The sequence below is a fragment of the Liolophura sinensis genome, chromosome 4, assembly GCF_032854445.1.
Source record: "Liolophura sinensis isolate JHLJ2023 chromosome 4, CUHK_Ljap_v2, whole genome shotgun sequence".
Classification (NCBI taxonomy): domain Eukaryota; kingdom Metazoa; phylum Mollusca; class Polyplacophora; order Chitonida; family Chitonidae; genus Liolophura; species Liolophura sinensis.
Genome location: NC_088298.1, coordinates 19875565 through 19903552, shown reverse-complemented (window position 1 = coordinate 19903552; position 27988 = coordinate 19875565). Strand labels below are relative to the sequence as shown.

Genomic DNA, 27988 nt, shown 5'->3' with positions numbered 1-27988 from the left:
TGGGGGCCCCTCAAAATGAATATGACTGATGTGATGTTTAACATTAAACAAGAAACACAAACCCCAAGCGTTTTGATCATCACAGGTTTTGTTGAACATATGATAGTACATGTACCACAACAACGCACTGACAATCCATGTAAACACTCAGTCACTGTCAAACAGGTTCAGCAACATACAATCACAATTTTTAGTCCAAAATTTCATACACAAAAAAATTGTTTTTCATGAGTTTTTCATGCATTTAAAGAAAAACAAAATATCACAAATCTGTAATAAAATCTGGATTTATACATACATACAATGTACATGCCTTAAATTACCATATAAACATATTACCATAATGTATGACGTGGCGCAACAGTCACAAAATTTATGGATCTGGCTTTTCTTTATCCTCAAGTCACCTTGCTGAAGATAAATATTTTACATTTTACTCCTGTAATGTGATTCAATGATGTATGCGGTAAGACTGTTACTGGGAAAGCAGAGCACTCTCACCACTTGGCCAGAGGTTTGTTCATGTTTTTTGTATTAGTTAAATGTCTTCCTGATCCTCTAGCTTGTGAACAACTGTCCACCGTTTTGTCCTCTGTTATCATACCTCACACACTCTATGTGAACATGTGAAAATGCAAGCATTGGTTAAACCATCACAAATCAATGATGCTGAACATAAGCACTGGTTACAGCACCATAAACCAGTGATGTTAGACCGCAAGAACTGCAGTATAACAACACAGTCCTGTGTTTTTTTTCTTTTTTTAACACAGATTGATATTGACTTGATGTTGACAGTACGAAATGCCCTATTGCTATTTTCGAAGGTAATTAAGAATAATTAACATATGTGTACATATAGTTTGAACTGTCAGATTTATATCTGAAGCAATCCAGTTGCTTGCAGAGACCTCATACGATGCCCCAGCAAACCTCACAGCGCAAAGCTGCATCCATGCTAGAGGAAACCGCTACACCTTAACAGGTGCCTCGCAAACCTCACAGCGCAAAGTTGCATCCACGCTAGAGGAAACTGCTACACCTTATCAAGTGCCTCGCAAACCTCACAGCACAAAGCTGTATCCGTGCTAGAGGAAACCGCTACACCTTAACAGGTGCCTCACAACCCTCACGAGGCAAAACTGCACCCAAGCTTAAGAAATCACTTCAAGCTGATAGATTTTTTTTCAAAGGCTGAGCATTATTATGCACATTAAAATTATTTCACAATCAGAGCCACACAAGCATAGCAGATGGCAGATATTTAGGACTTTTACACAGGTTTAACAAACAGTTTCAGTTTGAGGTAAATTTGTATTTACCCAGTCTTCTTTCCGACCTCACTTTTTAAGAGGTGCTAGAGCGTCAAAAAACTAAAAAAACCTATTATTGTATGTACATGACAAGGGCACGTAGAATAAACTTCAAGAATGAGTGATAAGCTTAATATAATCACCACTGGTCTAAAATCATCCAGATGTTTAATTTAAAAAAAAAATATGTTTCTGTATCAGAGTTTTGTTCTTCAAAATTTGTACACCTGACACCTAAGTCAGCTGGATGCAAATATCATAAAACACCTTTTAATTTCATGGGATATTTTTCACCAGCTCATCACCATGCAGTATTAAGTTGGTAAAAAATCATGTCATTTATGGTAATTCACACATCACTTCACATGATTTTCCCCTGTCTTATCACCCTTTCAACACAACTACACTTTGCTTAGCTCGTAACTACGCACTTTCGGAAGCACAAAACGGCTTTAAAATTACCCTTTTAATGCCTACACATAAGTTTCTCTCATAATAAATTAATCAGAAATTTCACGAATGAATAAATCTGAATCGAGCAAAATGTGCCACTTCAAAAACGCTAAACTTTAGGCGAAACAGAGCATTTAGTGAAAAAGTCCATGAAATTATAGGTGAGTTAGGGTAGGCCTGTCATTACTGCATTGTTACTTGTTAGCAAACTGTGATGACACCCAGGCCAGACCCCACTTTAAGTTCGTCAGCATGAATTTCAGTGCTTTTGTCCACTGTTCTTCTGAGTTGAATTGGATTCTGAAAAACATTATATTAAACGTACATGTAGATATCTACTTATTTATTTAACTGGTGTTTTACGCCATACTCAAGAGTATTTCACTTATACGACGGCGGTCAGCAGTATGGTGGGTGAAAACCAGACAGAAGCCTACATGTAGATAATTAGGCCTACTGTCTTAGAGATAACAGTATAGATATGAGTCATACAAACAATTTCACCCACATGACTAAACATTTTCAGAATATCTGACTAACAGACTTGTGAACAGGAATGGACACACTGAATGAGCTCAATTCTGATTGGACGCAACCAATTACAAAGACAGATACCACACAGGATGTCATAAGTTATCGGCAAGCAGTTTTCATATTTATTCTCGAATTATGCAAAAATGCAAAATAACTGACCATTTGTCACAAAGGGCCATGAACAGCCAGAGCTGGGAATTCTAGAACTTACCAGCCCTACGCCAGATTAAACATGCACCTAGTGCACAAGTAAATAGAAGTCCAAATGCTGGGCAATGGATAGCTCCACTAAAGTACGAATTTTCAAAAGAAGATTATCAAAGTACTCACTTAACTGAGTATGACGTTCCAGTGCCTGGGTCTTCTATCTTCCCCTTCTCCATTTTGTATGGCAAACAAAATCCTGTATCGCCCTTCTCAACCTCCTCTTTAAACTAAAGCAGATCAGAATATGAATTTTAGCAATAAAAGACAATTACTATTAATTGCAAGCAATTTTTGTCCAGATACTGTTTACTTAATTCAAGCATTTCACAAAAAAATGAACTCTTAAATGTCTTTTGACGTAACTGTAAATTATTCTTTTTCTTATTCAATCTGCTACAAAACTAAGGATACATGTATGTGACTTTTTTTTACATCTTTAAACCGAAATAAATCAGAGAATTTTTATTCCTCTTCTAAAAATAAGACATGACAGATCAAAATATAGAACTACACAATTTGCAAAGTAACATCTGAACAAAGACACATTTTGCTTCTTTCAGTTTTGCTATAAAATTAAACAAGGATCACTTTAATTCCTCAACCGTTTCGCACATGAATGTGCAGCTTTCAGTTTAATATTTGCTCATCTTTAATTTGATTTTGGAAAGAAAGCTACATTGGTTCTGTCAGCCAGTTTCAGAGCTTCACACAAAGTATAATTTTATCAGTCTACACATAGTAATGCCTTTAGATTGTTCTATAATAATCCTTGTTTGTGACAAGGTTGAAGAATTACAGTAAGTACAACTCCTACCTGTTGCAAACAGTCAAGGAATGCCACCATGGCCTGATCAAATCTAAAAAACAAACACCAGAAAGTTCAGACAGTAATTAAATGTATGCATGCTTGGGATTTAAAGTCGTACTTAACACTTTTGTAAGACGACAGGGAGTCATTAGCTGTGTGTACATAGACAGTGCCTTCTTGTGGCAGGACAAAGTCCATGGGGCCAAAGTGCTGCTGCCACTGAAGGAGCAAGTTGAAGACACCAGACATGACACCACACCCAGTCACATTCTACTGGCCAGCAAATATTTGGATCTATGAAGTTTTTTTATAATCTGAATTCGGTCTCACAACAAAGTACATGTCTAAAACAAATTTCCAAGACCATTTTGGCTGGCCAAAAACCGACTTTTAACTCACTCAAGTTATTGCATTATGATCCAGTTACTGCACAGTTATCCAATCAGAATAAAACAGATTATCACAGTGCATTTCCATTGGCTAGTTACTGACTTTGTGACAAAGTTAATGCATTGCTAACCAATAAAAAAAAAACACATCATCACATTGCATTTTCACTGGCTATGACTCACTTGGTCACTGATTCAAGTATTGCATTGTTATCCAACCAGAATAAAACACATCATCACAGTGCACTTTGATTGGCTGGTAACTCACTTTGTGTCCCAGAAGAATCGGAAGCCTCCAGAACCATACAGAGGTAGTTCTTTGGATTTGTCTGTCAGTGATTCCAGATATGAGTGGTTGCCGTTTGGAACAAGACGATATCTGAAAAAGAATTGAAGCAGTATATCTGTCCACTTCCCTGAGAGTTCAACGTCATGAAGACACCAGAAATGATATCTCATCCACCGTGGTCATGTTATACTAATGCCTGGCTGTCCAGTACTTACAAACAGCTTATCCCTTTTTTCCAAGCAGCTAGCAAGAAATTAATAGAATGGTCAAATGTAAAGCATGACCAAACTTGGGTTTGAACCTTGTATTTTTTTAAGCTCTTTTCATCATTGAATTATTTCAGAGATTGATAGATTCTGAGGGGTAATAATACAAAAATGATTTATTTATTTGATTGGTGTTTTACGCCGTACTCAAGAGTATTTCACTTATACGACGGCGGCCAGCATTATGGTGGGAGGAAACCGGGCAGAGCCCGGGGGAAACCCACGACCATCCGCAGGTTGCTGACAGACCAGAACAGATCAGGTTACATCCAACAAAAAGATTTTTAATGATGGCTTGAACAAGATGAAACAGTGTACACACCTTTTAAACGTCAAGTCCATCTTGCGTGCCAGGGAGTGTAATAACAGAGTTGTTTGCCCCCAAGCAGCATTAATCTCATTCCAGTCCACCTGCAACATTACAGTATTCTGTTTGATTTTCTTTTGACAAAAGTTCCATACTTAACAAGAATCCAGTCCTGAAGTACATTTCCTGCAATGCTGAGGACTAAGCAAAGACATCTCAAGAGTCAATTTTGCCTCTGGCAGCCTGGACCTCCAGTATACTACTGGCACCAGCAATCTTAACCTCCAGTATACTACTGGCACTGGTAACCTTGACCTCCACTATATTACTGGCACTGGCAACCTTGACCTCCAGTATACTACTGGCACTGGCAACCTTGATCTCCAGTATACTATTGCCAATTTTTGACCTCCAGCATACTATTGGCACTGGCAACCTTGACCTCCAGTATACTACTGGCACTGGTAACCTTGATCTCCAGTATACTATTGGCACTGGCAACCTTGACCTCCAGCATACTTTTGGCACTGGTAACCTTGACCTCCAGTATACTTATGGCACTGGTACCCTTGACCTCCAGTATGCATGGTAACAATTAAAAAGCTGTAACAGTCCTTACCCTAATACCTGGTTGGTGTTTTATGCCACACAACTTACAGAGAAATCATTCTTCTCCAAAGTGTTTATATACTTCAGCACACAGTTCTTCTGTATTCACTATTATTATGGTTCAGACATGGTTCATATTTCCCAGCACAATAAGTACCGTAACTGTCATATATTATTACCACAGATATGGTTCATAATTCCCAGCACAATAAGTACCGTAACTGACTTATATTATTATGGTTCAGATATGGTTCAGATATGGTTCACATTTCCCAGCACAATAAGTACCGTAATTGACTTATATTGCCACAGAGTTGGCTTAAATGTACTTCTACACTAACTGGTATGACTGCTAACTACTCATGGATATTTGCATTGGCTTATACTCACCAGCACATTTGGTAACCGGCTTAATCTAAAGTTATTTGTACTGGCTTATACTTACCGGCACACTTGGTAACCGGCCGAATCTAAAGTTATTTGTATTACCTTATACTTACCGGCACACTTGGTAACCGGCCTAATCTAAAGTTATTGATGGTTCCAAAATGACCACTGTGCCTGTTAAAGGGAAAAAAAAAACAAAAAAAAAATTATTAAATAAAAACTATAAATATTGCTAGATTTAATATCAACACTTGAAACCATGGTAACAAAAAAAAAAACATGAAACTGATCAACAGTACTAGTCAAAATATTAATCTAATCACAGACCAAACATTTGTTACAATTTATTTATACATGCATGTTGTAACACTGCCTGAAGTACATTCAGCTCAGAGATTGTTGTAAGAAATCAATACAATAGATGAATTTTCTGACAACTGGACTGGATTTACCTGTATTCGTTTATTTTAACAAGGTTCTAAACAAATGTAGATAAGTTTTTGTAAGGGAATTGAATATGTAGTCTAAGCTAGTGTAGTTCTTCAACCTTTTCGCATGTTTGCAAGGTGTTCATTCAGGCATATTCTGAAGGGAATATTCCGTGTTGACCATTCAATATAGTTTTGTCTCCAAAATCAAATTAAAAATGCACATAAATTGAATTGAAAGTTGCTCTTTCACACGTGGTTGAGGAATTAGGGTTTGAACATCTTAACTCTCTTCTAAGTTAGTCTGATAGGACATCCATTACTTCATATGTGACAGAACAACAATGAACCAATAAACTTTCAACATCATGCAAGAACTTACCATATATGGAAAGTTGCGTTGAATACGTTTGTTTTCTTCAGCTTGTCTAGTTGAGTTTGTGCATAGCGTAGCTGGTTTTCAACACTGCGGTAACAATCAAAAAAGAAATACTCTAAGTCAGTAAAACATTAAAAAATTTCATGAACATGATGTGAAATGTTCAGCATAAATGCCCTAAATGACCTCAAATTTTGCCCATGACTAACTTGCTCAGTTTTCCTGTTTCTGAGAGTAAATTACTGGTTGTAGAAAGATGCTTTCAGGTTTGCTTAGAAGTTAAAATGATATCTTACAGGAAACATGTAAGTTTCACCATCTAGTAATATATTATGACATTTATTGAATGTGGACAGGTCCCACATCCAAGAGACAAAATTTCTACCCATTCACACATGTAAAACATCCAACCCAGTGACATTTTCCATAAACCACTGTACACCATCCCACCCATCAGAATTATTCCTACACTACATGTACATCCCGTATTTCTAAGATCCCCAGCAGTGACATAACGAATTTTGCTTTGCTCACCAGATTTCTGAACCTGAAGATACACCCATCGAAATCCTATTGTTAATAGGCTTAGTTTCAAAGCTCAAACATTCGTTCATAAGATTTCTGAACCTCAAGACATGCTCATCAGAATCCATTTTCAATAGGCTTAGTTTCAAAGCTCAAACATTCGTTCATAAGATTTCTGAACCTCAAGACATGCTCATCAGAATCCATTTTCAATAGGCTTAGTTTCAAAGCTCAAACATTCGTTCATAAGATTTCTGAACCTCAAGACATGCTCATCAGAATCCATTTTCAATAGGCTTAGTTTCAAAGCTCAAACATTCGTTCATAAGATTTCTGAGCCTCAAGACATGCCCATCAGAATCCATTTTCAATAGGCTTAGTTTCAAAGCTCAAACATTCGTTCATAAGATTTCTGAACCTCAAGACATGCTCATCAGAATCCATTTTCAATAGGCTTAGTTTCAAAGCTCAAACATTCGTTCATAAGATTTCTGAACCTCAAGACATGCTCATCAGAATCCATTTTCAATAGGCTTAGTTTCAAAGCTCAAACATTCGTTCATAAGATTTCTGAACCTCAAGACATGCTCATCAGAATCCATTTTCAATAGGCTTAGTTTCAAAGCTCAAACATTCGTTCATAAGATTTCTGAACCTCAAGACATGCCCATCAGAATCCATTTTCAATAGGCTTAGTTTCAAAGCTCAAACATTTGTTCATAAGATTTCTGAACCTCAAGACATGCTCATCAGAATCCATTTTCAATAGGCTTAGTTTCAAAGCTCAAACATTCGTTCATAAGATTTCTGAACCTCAAGGCATGCCCATCAGAATCCATTTTCAATAGGCTTAGTTTCAAAGCTCAAACATTCGTTCATAAGATTTCTGAACCTGAAGACATGCCCATCAGAATCCATTTTCAATAGGCTTAGTTTCAAAGCTCAAACATTCGTTCATAAGATTTCTGAACCTGAAGACATGCCCATCAGAATCCATTTTCAATAGGCTTAGTTTCAAAGCTCAAACATTCGTTCATAAGATTTCTGAACCTGAAGACATGCCCATCAGAATCCATTTTAAACAGGGTTAGTTTAAATCTTCAAACATTCACTCACAAAATTTCTGAACCTGACGATATGCCAATCCAAATCCATTTTCAATAGGTTTAGTTTAAAAGTGTAGCAGTTCTGGACAAAGTGTTCAACATGATGAAATGCCAATAGCAGTAAAACACAGCTATTACACAGCAGTAAAGGCATGTTGAAGCAGTCTAATCTACACAATTTCACAAATATATATGTCAGTATATTTTTCAAATTCTTTAAGGAAACCTCATTCCCTAGCCACTTTCACAAATCTTTTTACATCAATTTTTCTTAACTTTTCTCGTAAATAACATCACCTTATGGCACAATAACACAGACAAAGCCTATTACGAAAAAAAAGTTACGCGACATATGACGTACGAAGCTTTACGAAAGTGGCCCCTAGACTGCTGAAGCTGGTGGCAGCATAAAGCTCTCCCAGAACAGTCAATGCTGCACATACATATATTACCTTCTGGCCTCGTCTTCAAATGACTGGAGCTGCCTCTTCAGCTCACTATACTCATGGAAGTAACTAAAACAAAACCAGATAGATATGAAATAGATAATATACAGAGATAGATTAGATAAAGCTACTGGTTTGTTTTTTTTCATGTTTACAAACCATAACTGGCCATTTTTGAACATGTATATCAAGTATTTATTATTTATATAAAGGTGAAATGTTAGTATTTTCCGTCACTGATATCTCAGTGGCTAAAGTTAGATATCACGTTTGTTATTACACACCCCAATGCCGTGACGTCACAAAGAAACATTTTGTTTTATGACATTTCAATCGAGCTTAGCAGAATGGCGTCATAATACAAGTTCAGTCAACTTTAACATTTCTTACATCACACAACAAGACACGGCGTCATATAAGATGTCATGTGCTATGTCATGCTTAATATGAAAGTCTGTGAAGACCTACAGCAAAAAACATTGCTTAAACTTGTTGAAATACACAAAATCATGATACTGTAAAAATATAAATAAAAAATAAAATATTGCACAATGAAGGTTGAATATCATAAATACTTTTCTCGTGAAAGGTGGAAATGATGACCTGCTCAACACTTCGCGTCTCATGGGTTATCATTTTCACCTCTCACTCGAAAAATATTTATAATATTCAACCTTCACTGTGCAATATTCTCTATTTATCCAACTCACATTTGTAACGACTGTTCTGCCACTAAGATTCCATTATTAAGGGAATGGGATAAAATCAATTTTGACTATTCCCTTCTGCCACTGAGATTCCATTATTGAGGGAATGGGATAAAATCAATTTTGACTATTCTGTTCTGCCCCTGAGATTCCATTATTGAGGGAATGGGATAAAATCAATTTTGACTATTCTGTTCTGCCGTTAAGATTCCATTATTAAGGGAATGGGATAAAATCAATTTTGACTATTCTGTTCTGCCGTTAAGATTCCATTATTAAGGGAATGGTATAAAATCAATTTTGACCATTCTGTTCTGCCCCTGGGATTTCATTATTGAGGGAATGGGATAAAATCAATTTTGACTATTCCCTTCTGCCACTGAGATTCCATTATTGAGGGAATGGGATAAAATCAATTTTGACTATTCTGTTCTGCCCGAGATTCCATTATTAAGGGAATGGGATAAAATCAATTTTGACTATTCTGTTCTGCCGTTAAGATTCCATTATTAAGGGAATGGGATGAAATCAATTTTGACTATTCCCTTCTGCCCCTGAGATTCCATTATTGAGGGAATGGGATAAAATCAATTTTGACTATTCTGTTCTGCCCCTGAGATTCCATTATTAAGGGAATGGGATAAAATCAATTTTGACTATTCTGTTCTGCCGTTAAGATTCCATTATTAAGGGAATGGGATAAAATCAATTTTGACTATTCTGTTCTGCCGTTAAGATTCCATTATTAAGGGAATGGTATAAAATCAATTTTGACCATTCTGTTCTGCCCCTGGGATTTCATTATTGAGGGAATGGGATAAAATCAATTTTGACTATTCCCTTCTGCCACTGAGATTCCATTATTGAGGGAATGGGATAAAATCAATTTTGACTATTCTGTTCTGCCACTAAGATTCCATTATTGAGGGAATGGGATAAAATCAATTTTGACTATTCTGTTCTGTCACTAAGATTCCATTATTGAGGGAATGGGATAAAATCAATTTTGACTATTCCCTTCTGCCACTAAGATTCCATTATTGAGGGAATGGGATAAAATCAATTTTGACTAATCTGTTCTGGCGTTAAGATTCCATTATTAAGGGAATGGGATAAAATCAATTTTGACTATTCCCTTCTGCCACTGAGATTCCATTATTGAGGGAATGGGATAAAATCAATTTTGACTATTCCCTTCTGCCACTAAGATTCCATTATTGAGGGAATGGGATAAAATCAATTTTGACTAATCTGTTCTGGCGTTAAGATTCCATTATTAAGGGAATGGGATAAAATCAATTTTGACTATTCTGTTCTGCCCCTGAGATTCCATTATTAAGGGAATGGGATAAAATCAATTTTGACTATTCTGTTCTGCCGCTAAAATTCCATTATTGAAGGAATGGGATAAAATCAATTTTGACTAATCTGTTCTGCCCCTGAGATTCCATTATTAAGGGAATGGGATAAAATCAATTTTGACTATTCCCTTCTGCCACTAAGATTCCATTATTGAGGGAATGGGATAAAATCAATTTTGACTATTCTGTTCTGCCACTAAAATTCAATTATTAAGGGAATGGGATAAAATCAATTTTGACTATTCCCTTCTGCCACTGAGATTCCATTATTAAGGGAATGGGATAAAATCAATTTTGACTATTCTCTTCTGTCACTATAAGATTCCATTATTAAGGGAATGGGATAAAATCAATTTTGACTATTCTGTTCTGTCACTGAGATTCCATTATTAAGGGAATGGGATAAAATCAATTTTGACTATTCTGTTCTGCCGCTAAAATTCCATTAATGAAGGAATAGGTAAAAAAAAGATAATACTATAAAACTGTTCACATTAATTCCTGTTGGAAGGATTCATTGAGCATAGATGTGGTACCTGCATGAATCTTTATCAAAGTAAAACGGCAGCTCGAAAAACCACGCACTATTTTGTGTTACCCAAGACCCAGCAGGTATTCTTGTAATGAAATCTGATAAATTTTTGTCCTTGTATTTGTTTGCGGAATACGTCAAAATCACATCAAAACACAATACAATTTATTGACATCTTCACTTTTATTCTTTTTTTTAGGTTGCGATTGTATTTTACACTGGGGTCGTCGTTTGCTAAGATGGTATAAGGAACTGGCTTGTAACAACTGCCAGGCTAAGGACCAACGTGGTCGAGTGGTCCAATCTAGCTGTGGCCTTCAGTCAGGAGATTTATCAGATATCTGGCAATGGTCAGCCGTTTACCACCGTCATGTAAGTACAAAAATAAGTACCTGGGTAAGGCAGTAAAAACCAACGAAATAAATGAGTGAGGTTTTTAGCGCTAGCTAGCATTAAAACACACTTTATCTCTTCCTTATCCAGTTTGGCTGCAATTTCCTTCTCCTGCTGGATCTGCTGAGCTAACACAGTTCTCTCCCCTGACACACTCTCCAGTTGTTGTTGTAATGCCTGCTCTTCTGCTCGTAACTGGAATAAATAACAAAACTGACCTATTACCATCTGACTTTGTTAACTCTTATTTAGGCCAGGTACAAGGAAAAAATGTTTTTTTGACCTAGTTTACTTTGTAGTTGTTGTATTACTACAAACTGTTAATGCACTAAATCACCACAGGCAATTTTGTGAAATTTTCACTACATAATTACCCTGCTATTCAAAGCTGGTGAAAAAATCATGTGAAATCTTTATTTGATTCACAGAAATTCACAAAAAACTTCACACAAATTTCACCAACCAATCCTTCTATCTTACTAACTGTGCAGCAGATCCGATGGTTCAAGAAAAATTCCATGAACACATAACAAAAAACAAATAACAATGGCGTCATCACTGCCGGTATCTTTTTATTTTTTTGTTTTACCTTTCTGTTTTGTTTTTGGCAACCCTCCAGAAAGAAATTACAGGTGATTTACTTTACCTGTAGAAATCCTACGACCTTATCAAAAACTGTCCATACCTGAGCCAACTCTGTGTCCAGAGCCTCTTCATTCACCTTCTCATCACTTGTCCCTAATGTCTCCAGAAACTCTCTATATATACAAAAGACAAAAGCTGTAAATTACTTCACATCTTCACTAGACTGAGACATCCATTAAACATTGCATTAATAAGAAGCCTGCTAGATATATTTCCCCTTCAGGGAGCCATTTTATTTATTTATTTTATTTTATTTGATTGGTGTTTAATGACGTACTCAAGAATATTTCACTTATAATATGGCGGCCAACATTATTGGAGGAAATCGGGGAGAATGTGGGGGAAACAGGTTGCTGGCAGACCTTCCCATGTACAGCCGAAGAGGAAGCCATTTTATATAATCGCGATGCTATGTAATCTGCCAGCTTTTTCCTTCCTCCCCTTTTACAGTAAGAGAATTTAATATTTGTCAAAAATTGATACGTCAAAAACTGACAGTTTAATTAAACATGGATGTTGATTTAATCATCATTAAGAAAAAAAAAAAGCCTTATTGTATTTGTTTATAAAAAGACCCCAGTCCGAAAACATTAATGTGAAGTATACTTCAGACGAAAGACCATTAAACACTGCAGGATCTATTCTTTTTTTTAGAATTTTTTCAACCTAGTAAAATGCATTTGAAAGTTTGAATTCTACAATGGCCTTTTCTGACAAAACTGGGACCATTGACATGACATCAGGTTTTTGCCACTTCAGTGGAAATGCATATATGTGTACATGTAGATCTAAGAAAGCCCTCGACAAATCGACCTTGTAATGAGCGTGATTTCTCGTGATTTCAAGCCAAAAATATGGACGTTCCATCACTACAGGCCACCACAGAATCTGATTTTTTAAAAACATTTAACTACGTGGGAAAAATTCTAAGGAAATAAATACATACAAGTCATTTTAGGGTTTTCTTTGCCTTTAAATAAAATATAAAATAACATATTACATGAATTGTTATATTTTTCATGACAAACCTGTAATCTCTACACTCGTCCTCTGTAATTCTCAGCTGGTTGTCTAACTGGTCTAGCAACGTATCTGTACATTCCTACAACACATAAACATAACAACATACTATGAAAAGACTCGGTTGACTAATTTATTTCATGGATATATCCTACAGATTTGTTGACCACACCACAATAAATGGATTCTGAGGAAAAATATTAAAATTTTACTTCATATTTTTAAAAACCTGAATATTTACTGGAATACAGAACATGACAGATCTATCAGCAATCCTATTTGAAATAAGTTGCTTTCGGAGATAATTTATAAAAGACCTGCTGATTCAAGTCACACTTCAAACAATAGCTATGTGGCGCAAGGGAGATACCCTGTAAATTTGTAAGGAAAAAAAACATGAAACAAAAACACCTCACAGATCCGGTTGATAGATAATGGACAACATTAGAATAAATCATTACTGTGAAAAGGGGTGATAAGTTTTACCTCACAAAGGGGGTGATCCACATGGGACTGACCTGACATCACATCAAACAGGTAGGCTGTCACCTGAAGGACAAGAAAGTCCAGAGTCAATGATAACATAGGTAAAATTCTCTCCCTCTGTTTGAAAAAGAAACTGTTCTTAAAGGGATAGAGAATAGACCCTGATTGGCTGACGCTTGTAATAAAGTTTCCTGGGTTAAATCTTGCAGCCATAGTCACGCTTGAATAAATTTGCCATAAAATTCAGCTTAGGTTAGAGATAGCCTGGATAGTCTGATATTTCTTCCACCATAATGCTGGCCACCCTCCATAGTGGTGGCAGCCATCGTACAAGTGAAATATTCTTGAGTACGGCATTAAACACCAATCAAATAAATAAATAAATATCATAGAGTTGCACAATATTTTGTCATTCACAGACTGCTCCCTATAATCATGGGGGTGTATATGGAAGGAGGAGCAACACACCCAGCCAGCCCAGCCAGCCGGCCAGACACACCCACTCTGCCTTTCCACTCCGAACGAACCCTCACGTGGCCAGGGAGCCTTTGATGTCTAATGTATGATACCGTGCCTAACAGGGCATCCGCAAGCAGGGCTTAGTGTGAGTTGCCTCAAAATGGATACCATCATGCGCACTTACTTTGAGTAAAAAGCCTCTACTACAAATTCTGCGCACAACAAAGATGTAGTAAGGTACCTGTGCATCTAAGTGGACATTTTAATCACATTTACAGGACTATCGTATCGGAAAATCTAAAGGACAGCGAAATTTATTGAGCAATCATGAAAATTTTATATTTTTCCAATACTAATATATCCCGGCATACATAGTGCTGTAAAATTATTTTTTTGCAGGTAGCAATAGTTTGTGCCATTTACCTGGCGTTGACGGAATATGGGAGAGCTCAATTTTTTTTAACTGACTGAAAATTAAGAAAATTGCCCATTTGAAACACAAGGGCCATTTTCAGAATTACCATAAACTCGCACTTTCGCACAACTAACGATCTACAGAAAAATAAGATCGGGGAAATACTTAACTGAATGTGCACATCCTGCAATTTAGGGCCCCATAAGCGGTTTCTTAACAAGTTCAATTTTTGTGAACACTACATTCCCAGATTTCTCGACAAGCACTGCTGGTCGCCATAGGTGCGTATGCACAGTCCCCACTGATTTTAAAAATGTAACCTACTGAAGAGAATTACCCGCTTTGAATACATGCCTCTGCTGAACGTTAATATAACCCATGAACAACTGCTTATGGAGACATTTGCAAGGGCAGCATTCTACAGTGTACCATCGTGGCAGGGTTTAATAAACCATTGAAATGGAATATGGGCAATTGCAACTCCCACTGGACGGGAATGTCATCCTTGTTTACGCCTCCACAGTTATAATATATAAATAGGTGGCATGTTGTTTTATGATTATTTAAAAATGTCTCTTTATGGTGGAATGTAATAAACAGAAATTCGAATTACTGACATGAAGCTGAGTTTTCTCAAATTGTTGCCTTTATGAGACATATAAACCATGCACGTGCAGTCATTACTATTCAACTACTAGTTGTATGTTTTTCTTTATAATGTTATTTACTTGTAAACGTGATACTCCCATGGAAACTGGCAGAGTGGTTCTGTTGTTCTGTATTCATTATTCGCTGCCTGAACAGGATTGGGTGGGGGGGAGGGGGGGTTGATGGCTCTGCTGTGAGCAAGCGACGCAGGACAGGGAGCATTCTGAGTACCTTTTACCCCAGGTGTCAACCTGCTATTGTCTCGAGAGCGCATGCACGAAGACCTGACAGATGGCAGACAGCTTAATCCCCTGTTTAAAACAAAGCCCCAGTCCTGCTGTGTGGGTATCTTACATTGAACACTTTGAAGAACCCAAGTTGTTCCTCCTCTTATATATACCTCCATACTATAATAAATACATTTTCAAAACAACAAAGATCACAGAATTTCAGGCAAGTGGAAATCTTCCTTGTTATTGTTTACTGTCCTGTTTGAAAAACTTCAGTGAACAAAATATTTCCTTTGAACTTATTAGCAAAAGTGGATAAAAGCTTGGAGATGAGTCTAGAATGTGATGGAGGAATACGGTAGAATGTGATGAGGAATAGGGTAGAATGTGATGGAGGAATAGGGTAGAATGTGATGGAGGAATAGGGTAGAATGTGATGGAGGAATAGGGTAGAATGTGATGAGGAACAGGGTAGAATCTGATGAGGAACAGGGTAGAATGTGATGAGGAATAGGGTAGAATGTGATGGAGGAATAGGGTAGAATGAGATGGAGTGAGTGAGTGCTTGGGGTTTAACGTCGTACTCAACAATTTTTCAGTCATATGACGACAAAGAATGTGATGGAGGAATAGGGTAGAATGTGATGGAGGAATAGGGTAGAATGTGATGGAGGAAGAGGGTAGAATGTGATGAGGAACAGGGTAGAATCTGATGAGGAACAGGGTAGAATGTGATGAGGAATAGGGTAGAATGTGATGGAGGAATAGGGTAGAATGAGATGGAATGAGTGAGTGCTTGGGGTTTAACGTCGTACTCAACAAATTTTCAGTCATATGACGACAAAGAATGTGATGGAGGAATAGGGTAGAATGTGATGGTGGAGGAATAGGGTAGAATGTGATGGAGGAATAGGGTAGAATGTGATGAAGAACAGGGTAGAATGTGATGAGGAACAGGGTAGAATGTGATGGTGGAGGAATAGGGTAGAATGTGATGGAGGAATAGGGTAGAATGTGATGAAGAACAGGGTAGAATGTGATGAGGAACAGGGTAGAATGTGATGGAGGAATAGGGTAGAATGTGATGAGGAATAGGGTAGAATGTGATGTAGGAATAGGGTAGAATGTGATGGCAGAACAGGGTAGAATGTGATGGAGGAATAGGGTAGAATGTGATGCAGGAATAAGGTAGAATGTGATGGAGGAATAGGGTAGAATGTGATGAAGAATAAGGTAGAATGTGATGGAGGAATAGGGTAGAATGTGATGGAGGAATAGGGTAGAATGTGATGAAGAATAAGGTAGAATGTCATGGAAGAATAGGGTAGAATGTGATGGAGGAATAGGGTAGAATGTGATGAGGAACAGGGTAGAATGTGATGGAGGAATGGGGTAGAATGTGATGGAGGAATACGGTAGAATGTGATGGAGGAATAGGGTAGAATGTGATGGAGGAATAGGGTAGAATGTGATGTAGGAATACGGTAGAATGTGATGGCAGAACAGGGTAGAATGTGATGGAGGAATAGGGTAGAATGTTATGGAGGAATAGGGTAGAATGTGATGGAGGAAGAGGGTAGAATGTGATGAGGAACAGGGTAGAATCTGATGAGGAACAGGGTAGAATGTGATGAGGAATAGGGTAGAATGTGATGGAGGAATAGGGTAGAATGAGATGGAATGAGTGAGTGCTTGGGGTTTAACGTCGTACTCAACACTTTTTCAGTCATATGACGACAAAGAATGTGATGGAGGAATAGGGTAGAATGTGATGGTGGAGGAATAGGGTAGAATGTGATGGAGGAATAGGGTAGAATGTGATGAGGAACAGGGTAGAATGTGATGGAGGAATGGGGTAGAATGTGATGGAGGAATACGGTAGAATGTGATGGAGGAATAGGGTAGAATGTGATGGAGGAATAGGGTAGAATGTGATGTAGGAATACGGTAGAATGTGATGGCAGAACAGGGTAGAATGTGATGGAGGAATAGGGTAGAATGTTATGGAGGAATAGGGTAGAATGTGATGGAGGAAGAGGGTAGAATGTGATGAGGAACAGGGTAGAATCTGATGAGGAACAGGGTAGAATGTGATGAGGAATAGGGTAGAATGTGATGGAGGAATAGGGTAGAATGAGATGGAATGAGTGAGTGCTTGGGGTTTAACGTCGTACTCAACACTTTTTCAGTCATATGACGACAAAGAATGTGATGGAGGAATAGGGTAGAATGTGATGGTGGAGGAATAGGGTAGAATGTGATGGAGGAATAGGGTAGAATGTGATGAAGAACAGGGTAGAATGTGATGGAGGAATAGGGTAGAATGTGATGGAGGAAGAGGGTAGAATGTGATGAGGAACAGGGTAGAATCTGATGAGGAACAGGGTAGAATGTGATGGAGGAATAGGGTAGAATGAGATGGAATGAGTGAGTGCTTGGGGTTTAACGTCGTACTCAACAATTTTTCAGTCATATGACGACAAAGAATGTGATGGAGGAATAGGGTAGAATGTGATGGTGGAGGAATAGGGTAGAATGTGATGGAGGAATAGGGTAGAATGTGATGAAGAACAGGGTAGAATGTGGTGAGGAACAGGGTAGAATGTGATGGAGGAATAGGGTAGAATGTGATGAGGAATAGGGTAGAATGTGATGTAGGAATAGGGTAGAATGTGATGGCAGAACAGGGTAGAATGTGATGGAGGGATAGGGTAGAATGTGATGCAGGAATAAGGTAGAATGTGATGGAGGAATAGGGTAAAATGTGATGAAGAATAAGGTAGAATGTGATGGAGGAATAGGGTAGAATGTGATGGAGGAATAGGGTAGAATGTGATGAAGAATAAGGTAGAATGTGATGGAAGAATAGGGTAGAATGTGATGGAGGAATAGGGTAGAATGTGATGGCAGAACAGGGTAGAATGTGATGGAGGAATGGGGTAGAATGTGATGGAGGAATAGGGTAGAATGTGATGGAGGAATAGGGTAGAATGTGATGGAGGAATAGGGTAGAATGTGATGGAGGAATGGAGGAATAGGGTAGAATGTGATGGAGGAATAGGGTAGAATGTTATGGAGGAATAGGGTAGAATGTGATGGAGGAATAGGGTAGAATGTGATGGCGGAACAGGGTAGAATGTGATGGAGGAATAGGGTAGAATGTGATGGCGGAACAGGGTAGAATGTGATGGAGGAATAGGGTAGAATGTGATGGAGGAATAGGGTAGAATGTGATGGAGGAATAGGATAGAATGTGATGGCGGAACAGGGTAGAATGTGATGGCGGAACAGGGTAGAATGTGATGGAGGAATAGGGTAGAATGTGATGGCGGAACAGGGTAGAATGTGATGGAGGAATAGGGTAGAATGTGATGCAGGTATAGGGTAGAATGTGATGGAGGAACAGGGTAGAATGTGATGAAGAATAAGGTAGAATGTGATGGAGGAATAGGGTAGAATGTGATGGAGGAATAGGGTAGAATGTGATGAAGAATAAGGTAGAATGTGATGGAGGAATAGGGTAGAATGTGATGAAGAATAAGGTAGAATGTGATGGAGGAATAGGGTAGAATGTGATGGAGGAATAGGGTAGAACATGATGGAAGAACAGGGTAGAATGTGATGGAGGAATAGGGTAGAATGTGATGGAGGAATAGGGTAGAATGTGATGGAGGAATAGGGTAGAATGTGATGGAGGAATAGGGGTGTAGGGAATGTACTCAGTACAATACAACATATTAACGGCTTACCTAAAAAGAGACGACTTGTTGACAACGCAATTTACTTACTGTATCTGAACTAACATTTCACTAAAAGTGCACTTTTAAAGGCAAATAAAAGACATAAAGATATAACTTTTAAGGCTGAAACTTGCGATTCCACTACAAGATATCATCCTACCTTGTAACCAAACCTGAAAACACCATTCTGAGATAGACGGAATTTTAGGTCTAGAGAAGTATTTATTGCTTGAGAGAAAAGTGTATATGTAGTTGGCATTAAATATGAACCCTGCAAGGTCATTTATTTAGTTATTTGGTTGCCAGTTTATGCCGTACTCAAGAATATTTCACTTATACGACGGCAGCCAGCACTATGGTGGGAGGAAACCGGGCATAGCCAGGGGAAACCCATAACCATCCGCAGGTTGCTGGCAGGCCTCCCCTGCAGGGTTAAATTAATACAAGTATATGCATGGTATGTGGGTGGAAGTGTTAAATTAAGCTTTGTAGGTACAACACAGACTAGGCACGTACTGTATGTTGCAGGTAAACATACACTGAGAGTAGTGCAGAAATCAATGTTTTACTCAAAATATGAACAGGAATGGTGCAGATGGTAAATATGAAGTCAGCCAAATAATGAATATTTAAATGACTGCCACAGAAGCCTGTACCAATGAGAAAGATGTGTAAGATGACAGATCCAATGAACTACAAATCCATTTATAATGCATGTATATCACAACACACAAAACTCCATGCTAGAAGACAAATAAAAACATTTAAGAATCAAAACAGTTGTGCAGGTGGAATTTAAAGAAACATATTGTTAAAAAAAAAGGACAACACCAAGGCCACAAGAAGAAGACTATGCTGGAGATCTTTAAATATTGTTTTTTAAGGATTACCCAATCAAAACACTATGATCTGTATTGCCTTTAATTAATTATGGTATCATGAAAATATGCTTATTCTTGCATATACTAACACGCTTGTTAATTTTTTAAATCTTTCATTTTGAAGAGGTAACAAAAATTTAGTTTTGCTCTGATACAAATGCTAATTCTTCATAAATACCCAACTGAGGGTAATCATTAATTATTCAAGACAGAATAAAGTCTATGGTGTTAGAATTACATGTCAAGTTTTGAAAAAATAGATTTCAGACAAACTCGCATATTAAAAAAAGAATGTGAACTCAGCAAAAAACAGTGAGGTACACATAAATCACATATAACATCACATATAAAATCACATATAACATCACATATAAATCACATATAACATCAGAGAATTTTTCACCAGCTAATCAGCAGATTAACTGGCAAAAAATCAAGTGAAATTATATATGAATATATGAATTACTGTAATTACTGTAAGTGAAGTTATATATGAATATATGAATTACAGTAAATCCAGCATAATTCAACTGGACTTTTCATCATTTTTCAGCAATGAGGTGGAATTCCAGGTCATTACCGCTGATTTACTAAATAGTTGGCTTTACTGCCATATTATTGCCATTTTTTTTTCTTCAGAACTCCAGCATTGTCTCAGCTAAATAAAAAAACATAGATAAAACAAACGAAAGTAATAAGTGAAGGAACTTGGCATGCTGTTTCCGCAACAGTCCGTTACCTTGGCTTCGTTCAGCTGAGCTTTGGCTTCCTTGGACAATAGAAACAATGGGAAACATGTAAGTAAAGGTTTGGTATTAAACCTACACTAAAGGTGTGTTTCCATGGATACACATTTGGTCAACATCCATTAGGCCAAACCAATTTAAATTGTTGTTTTTTGGTCAGAATAAATGCTTTTTTTCAATGTCAAAGGAGGGCAGAAAATAAAAATAACACGTGAAAATCTCCTAATCTGTGGAAAATATGCAATTTTTCCTGTCGAGTGGGTGAGTTAATGCTTGGGGTTTAACGTCGCATTCAATTTTTCAGTGCACTTTAGAGTGCATGTAATGTGCCTCCTTGTTACAGGACGGATTCCCACCGCTCTTTTATCTAGTGCTGCTTCATTGAGACAACTTACCGAAGGCAAGTAAGCCTGTTGAAGACATATTACCCTAAATGACCATAAATTCCGTCCATGGCTGAGTTGCCCGTTTTTTCTGATTCTGAGAGTTCTATTAATTTAGAAAGGTGTTTTGAGGTTTGCTTTGAGCATGGGATGAAATTCTACTGGAAAATTGTAAGTTTCAGCACCAAAAATAATATTTTTTTAGATTTATTTGCCCCTAAAAATGAACTTTTGTGGACGAAATTTTAGGTCACTTAGGGTAATTATACAACTGGACAACCTTCAAAACAGGAAATTCCAAAAAAAAAAAAAAAAATCAAGATCGGACAAAATTAAAAGGTAGATTTTCAGTTATATTTTTATTCCATTACTTTGATTATTTAGAGTCAGCTCGCTTTCAAAACACAAAATCAGACTGGTGTTGCCTTTACTGTGTACGATAACACTGCTGGTACGAAATTTTGACACGTGACTGAGATGCTGATTGCTCAGAATGTGGACAAATACAGCCGCTTAATTTGGGCACAGTTTTTGAAAGTGCTGAGAAGTATTTAATATTAGTGCAATTTACATGTAAAACCATTAGAATATAAATGACTTTAAACATCAACTTTAACCATCTCTCAAATTTAAATTTAGTCTAAATTTGCTACTTTTTTGTTTTTGGTCTTTGGCTGAAGTTTGGCCTCCATTCTGGTGCTGATGCTCAAAGGGTCAGTAACCACAATAATACATGTATATCAGAATCAGCAAAGTTTGACTTCTTTACACTAATTTATTTTCTGCAGAACAATGTACCATTCACAATTTGAGTTCTTTCCTGATCTAGATTTGGCACTTTAAGCATTGCAATTTATGGACTAAGTCTTGATAAATACAAGCCCTGACCTTTATTATGTTGATTGATGTGGTCTGAAAAAAATCAACCCTGGACTTTGAACTAAAACCTGTCCTAAAGGGATCGCAAGAATGATCAGTCCACTTGTTTGTAGTTTATAAGTTACAAGTTATAGAAACAAAACAATTAAATACTCTCTAGCTTTGTGCAAGACAAAAAAAAAAAAAGAACATCCTAAAAATTTCCAAAACAAAACTATCATGTCACACTCATCCATTTGATTTTGTAACATTTTATGTTACATATAAATGGAAAATAAAACAAACAGATGAATGGACAGACTGATACATGAACATGGCAAGAACAACAGCACGCTGTAGGCTTGGGGTTGAAAAGCAACTAAAAGTAAAATGTCCATTCTTCCTTGCTCAAGACTTTTCAAATGTTAACAGTTATTAAGTTTTCTGCATTTTATGAATTGAGATCAGCACAATTTTCTAAAAGTAAAAACAAAAGCAACTACAACTGCAACAAAATAACACGGAATGGAGATCATGGAAAGTGGGAGACTAAAAATTGATCACGAGAGAATGGTGATGACCTCTACACTGTATGAGTTGTCTCCCCTTTTAATATCATCACCAGATTGCAAGTTATAAATATAATAAGCACAAAGATGACAATTTTTTAACTCTTCCCTACCCTGAAATCAAACAACTTGCATGTTTTGCATTTCTGGATTCTGATGAATTAAATGTTTCATGTCTAATTTCAACTTTTGCAGGAATTTGCTGGGAACTGGAAAAGTCTCAGCAGAATTTCTTGCAATCTCTCCAGTGCTGAGCAAGTTTTTGTTGATTTTTTTTTTTTTTTTAAAGTGTTATAACACTATAAGAAACACTGTGTCCAATTAAAAAACAAAACCAATAAACAATAAATAAATACAAAAAATACAGAGAAGTACTTTCTCGCATGCTTGGAACAAATATGATTACAGAGGATGATAAACAGGAGGGCATTTCAAGGCCCGCTTACACAAAGAGATCGCAGCTACAATTGATTGCAGACCCTAAAACTTTACAACTGATTGTCATAATAAGCTGTGCCAAGGGAATTGTCAGACAACTGTCAAGTTTTTAAAGTTACGATCACGACCACAGACAAAGTGGACAGTGTACCTGTTCATAACTTTTCTTGCCTTAATTTTCAAAAGAGTTCTACATCATAATGATTTAGCAGCTAAAAACAACAACATTTGAAAAAATGCTTGTAGCATCTTTCTGAGACAAGTACATTACACATTTTTGTGAACTATGTCGAAAAGTACTAACAGTCTATCTACTTAATATTAAGGCGACTCGACTGTCATTTCTGATTGTAAGATACAACTATTGTAGCTTATAACCCCCTTTGTGCAAGAAGGTGTCCAATGTAAGCTAAGGCTACATTCGCGATCATAATGATTTACAATCAACTTAGGCTTACAATCCCTTTGTGCAAACGGACCCTAGTCAGTAAAACCACATGTACGTTTATGCTGAACAGTCATACCACTTGATGACTGTCCTAGATCTATGTCAAATGATAACAGATCACTCACCTTCATCTTCAGGCTCAGGTTTTCCGCACCCGCCGTTGTCTCTCCCAGCAGAGTGAAGCCGCTTCCATTCTCCTCCTCTATCGAGAGATACCTAATAAAACCAAGAAGTATCAGGGTCACATACAGCCTTTGAAATTGTTTTATTTATTTATTTGATTGGTGTTTTACGCCGTACTCAAGAATATTTCACTTATATCACGGGGACCAGCAGGTTGCTGACAGACCTCCCCATATCTGGCCGGAAAAAAAGCCAGCAAAACGTGAAAGACAGAGCTATTGTTGAATAATCAGAACTGGTCATCTTGAGTGGGAACTGCAAAGAAAATTGTGTTGTATGTCTGTGTTTTAGTGTCTGCATTTTACGTAGATTTCTATCTTTAATGCAAAGCGTCCGCTTCGGGAGCAATAGATCCAGGGTCAATCCTGGGTCAAGTCACACGTAAGACTTTAAAAGAGGTAGCTGCAGCTTCCTCACTTGGCGTTCAGCATAGTGCAACTACTGGTTGATCCATATCAGTATAATGGCTTCGGTAAGGCGTTTTCAGTGAAGCAGCACTAGATAAAAGATTGGTGAAAAATGTCCTGCAACAAAGAGGCACTTACATGCACTCTAAGGATTCCCTCATCGTCATATGACTAAAAAGTTGTTAAGTGCGGCGTTAAACCCCAAGCACCCACTCACTCACTCACTAATGTAGGGTAAAGGTAAGGTAAGTGTAAGGTAAGGGTTTTCTATGTAAGCTCACATACTTCAAAAAGATCCAAAGAACAAAGAATTTAGTGTGTGTCATACATAGATTTGAACCCCAGCTCTCTACCATCTCAGTTAATTCCCACTTGGACTTTATTTACTTTATTTGATTGGCGTCTTACACTGTACATATGAATATTTCATTTGTACAACAGCAGACACCATTATGGAAGGAGGAAACCTTTGGGAAATTATTGATAATCCGCATGTAGCTGGCAGACCTTCCCACATTCAACAGGACAGGTGATACAGCAAATATGCTCCATGACACAGCAAAGAAGGTTTAACAATGACAAATTTTAAACCTCAACTTTCTATTGACAATTGAGGATACAAATAAAGCATGTCAAAACAAGTCACTGTAATGCGTTAAAATTTGCAATGCCTTTGCACCATTGGGACTCTATGTAAGGGAAGTAAAATTCTCAAGGTATCAACGTCTATATACCTGGAAGGCGGGACAACTCTCCGTACTACGTCTTCATTGCCCAAAGTCGTGCTGGTCTACAAAACAAAAAAATTAGTGTGGTCTCAAACTTTACGACAGGTCAAACTATGTAGCATTTGTGATAAAAGTTGTCTGAAAACTGGCACTGACATTATCACTATTATAAACAGGACAAGGCATTTTTTGAAATTATTTCCTCAGCCTATTTACATATTAGAAAAATGAAATTTATGTAGCTTGGAAGAGTATATTTCAAGGATTCTCATGAAGAATAATTCAGCAGCAATGTCCTAAAGAACGCTTACATAAAACTCTTTAAAAAGGTTCAAAGCATCATCTACGATGGAGTACTAGTAGAAAATTACAAAACAATGCTGTTGTCTCACAGGTAAAATGGTCTTGGACTTTGTTGCACAGTTTCGAAAAATCCCATAAAAGGTACTATCTTGTAAGATGCAAACTAAAAGTGGTGCCTGACAAATTTCACATGTGAATAACATAGAGACCATCAAAACTCTACATGGTTTGAATGACTTTGAAATTTCTCAGCCAAACCTCAAACAATTATTGGCATGCCTGTATGCCCATAATTAAATCATATGTACTGACAAATGCATTATTTCTAGCTACAGACGTGTCGCAAACAATTTGTAAGTGGCATGGCCATCTATCCCAGCACAAAAGGTTAGGGTCCTGGAATCGCCATGACCCCTGAAGTTTTCGGATGACAGATGGCTGGAGATGCTGTGAAATCGTTTTGTGGGGTTTTTATTCTCCACATTGCTGTTTTATGTGCTTAACAGTCTACAGTGCACATGACTTCATTTTGTTGGTCGCCATTAAATTGGTTCGCCTTTACTTTTGATTTATTTCTATTTTTTTTTCGATGCCATACTCCTTCCGACGCCCCTTAGCTCTAAGCTTTGCTTATTGGCATCAATCACATACTCACCTCTACTTTCTCTGAAATAAGTCAAGTGTTTCTTCTTTCTCTACAGAGCTTGTTAATGGGGCTGCAAATTATAAAACACGAAATATGATTATTAAGATGAATATCATAACTTCATAACTTCTTCATGACAAAAATGATGCTTCACACAATGTACTTTCCTGTAACAATCCCTTTCATTAGCATAACTGGTCGCCCCCTTTACACAGTGAAGTTCCAGGCACCATAAACAGGCTAACATTTTACCTCTGACAAAAACAATATCAATTTATGTGGATTGGCAACACTAATTTGCAAACTGTCACGGTGTATATGGTTATTCATAGTTTGGCAGTGATGTCCCCTTGAGAGGACACCCCGGTGCTCGAAACTATGAATATGAAACCTACAATTCCCTAAACTGCCCGGCCAAGAATTGATGATATGCAAAAGTAGGGTACAAGTACCAGTCTGGTATCACTGTGAAATGTCAATCATCTATGCATGTCTTCAAATGTCAGACAACCCTCCATAAAGTGAAGAAATATTTAAAATTTATGTAAGACTCAGTGGAAAAGTAAAGTCCCACAAACTTAGGTATTCCATTTTTCTATATGAAGGGAAAGTTGTTCAGAACGTTTCAGTGCTATATGTTGACACACCAATGTGGTGCTTTCAGGCTGTATCAACGGTGGGGGTAGTCGTAAAAACATGGAACCGAAGCCCAGTCAAAGTGAAGAAAGGCTGCTAGCTACCTTTCAAGCATAAGGAGATATGGGGCTAGGGGGCGAGGGTGGGGAGATGTAGGGCCACATTTCAAAATCGAAAGTACAGGATTTTTGTCAACAGACTGTTCACAAAAATAAACTTTTGTATTGTCAATAAAATATTAGTAAAATTTTTCAAATGGTACCCGTGAGTTCCCTAGCGAGGTTGTCGTCAAGTGCTTTGAAGGAGTTATCCAGGCGTAATGGCTGGTGACATCTTTGACACAAAAAATTCACATCCACGGAGCCCGATTTTCCGGCGTCCGGGCGAACTGCCGACATCTCTCACGCACCACAGTGGTCTGTTATGCTGTCAATTAATCCAACGACCCGATCTCACGACATTTTCATTCGTTCTGGGTTGTCTGTCATAGAAAACACGGCTCTTTATCTGTTTTTCCCTTGTGATGATGCGCAAGTGTTGTTGTTGTTATTTTACATTTCACTCGCCAGATGGCGCTGTTCGTAACATAAACTCCTGACACTGACGGGTTTTCTTATTTAGGTTGTGATATTCGTCTGCTGTAAAGTAAGGCGCATGGGAATCGAATCTATTACCAACTTTTCATTGAAACCAGCTTGTTTGAATAGTTTGTGTCATGATAACACTAAATTCATTAATATACTAGGCGCATAACACTCACTAGACTTATTTTCGTGGGCCAAAAACTGTATCAGATGAGTGCTGGATTCGAACCCCCCTTTTTTTCGCACTTACGTACGTTTGATCTTATGTAACAATCTTTGATCTTTGTGTCGGGCATTTTCTGCTTAGCTGATAATTAAGGTATACACTTGTATAGTCCACAAAAGTTCTTTAATCTAAAAGCAGAACTGTTACACATTTCTAAGGCTTGCTCCACGAATGAAGCTGACATCTGATTTAACAATGTACTAATGTACGAAGTCTGCAGTGCGTTTTATGTTAGTACATCACCAGACCAGTTGAGCCACAGCTACATGTGCAACTATCCTGAGGCTAGCCCTAGAATTGTGGAAAAATTTAAGAGCAATTTAACACTATAATAATTATTTATATTTGATTGCTTTTTAATGCCACACTGAAGAATTTCTCACACACACTAAATGACCTAATCAGACAAGCAGTTGACAGATTCGAACATGTGACTTTAGCAAGAGCAGGTTGTAGCCAAGTGGTTTAGAGCGTTCATATTTAATCAAAAGATCACACAAGACCAAATCCACACAACACAGGATAAAGATTTTCTTATTTCCAGAATAACTAGTATCATTACTTGACGGTTATAGCCTATGTCTGAACTACATGGCCCAAGTCTTCACGACATGATAATCTCATCTTACTAGGCACACATCACTATCAGGTTTATGGGATAACCTTAAAATTTATCTTGTGGGGGCCTCCATGGTCGAGGAGATTAGCATGCCAGCGAGGCGCAATGACCCAGGAGCCTCTCACCAATGCAGTCGATGCGAGTTCAAGTCCACCTCATGCTGGCTTCCTCTCCGGCTGTCTGTGTGAAGGTCTTAACGCAACCTGCAGATGGCCATGGGTTCCCCCAGGCTCTGCTTGGTTTCCTCCTAC

At 37.6% G+C, this 27988-nt stretch overlaps 1 protein-coding gene across 1 annotated transcript; it reads right to left on the bottom strand.

Moving 5' to 3' along the window:
- Positions 1-1779: 1779 nt before the first annotated feature.
- LOC135464506 (beclin-1-like) lies at positions 1780-26839 on the bottom strand. Its single transcript, XM_064741930.1, has 17 exons — positions 26571-26839; positions 25688-25742; positions 24730-24780; positions 23531-23621; positions 20703-20732; positions 13591-13653; positions 13113-13186; positions 12125-12197; positions 11510-11634; positions 8453-8515; positions 6373-6456; positions 5676-5736; positions 4582-4670; positions 3973-4083; positions 3322-3364; positions 2631-2734; positions 1780-2066 (listed from the first exon to the last, which is right to left on the bottom strand). The coding sequence occupies exons 1-17, from the start codon at positions 26704-26706 to the stop codon at positions 1961-1963; spliced, it is 1359 nt and encodes a 452-aa protein (XP_064598000.1). The 5' UTR covers positions 26707-26839; the 3' UTR covers positions 1780-1960.
- Positions 26840-27988: the final 1149 nt, after the last annotated feature.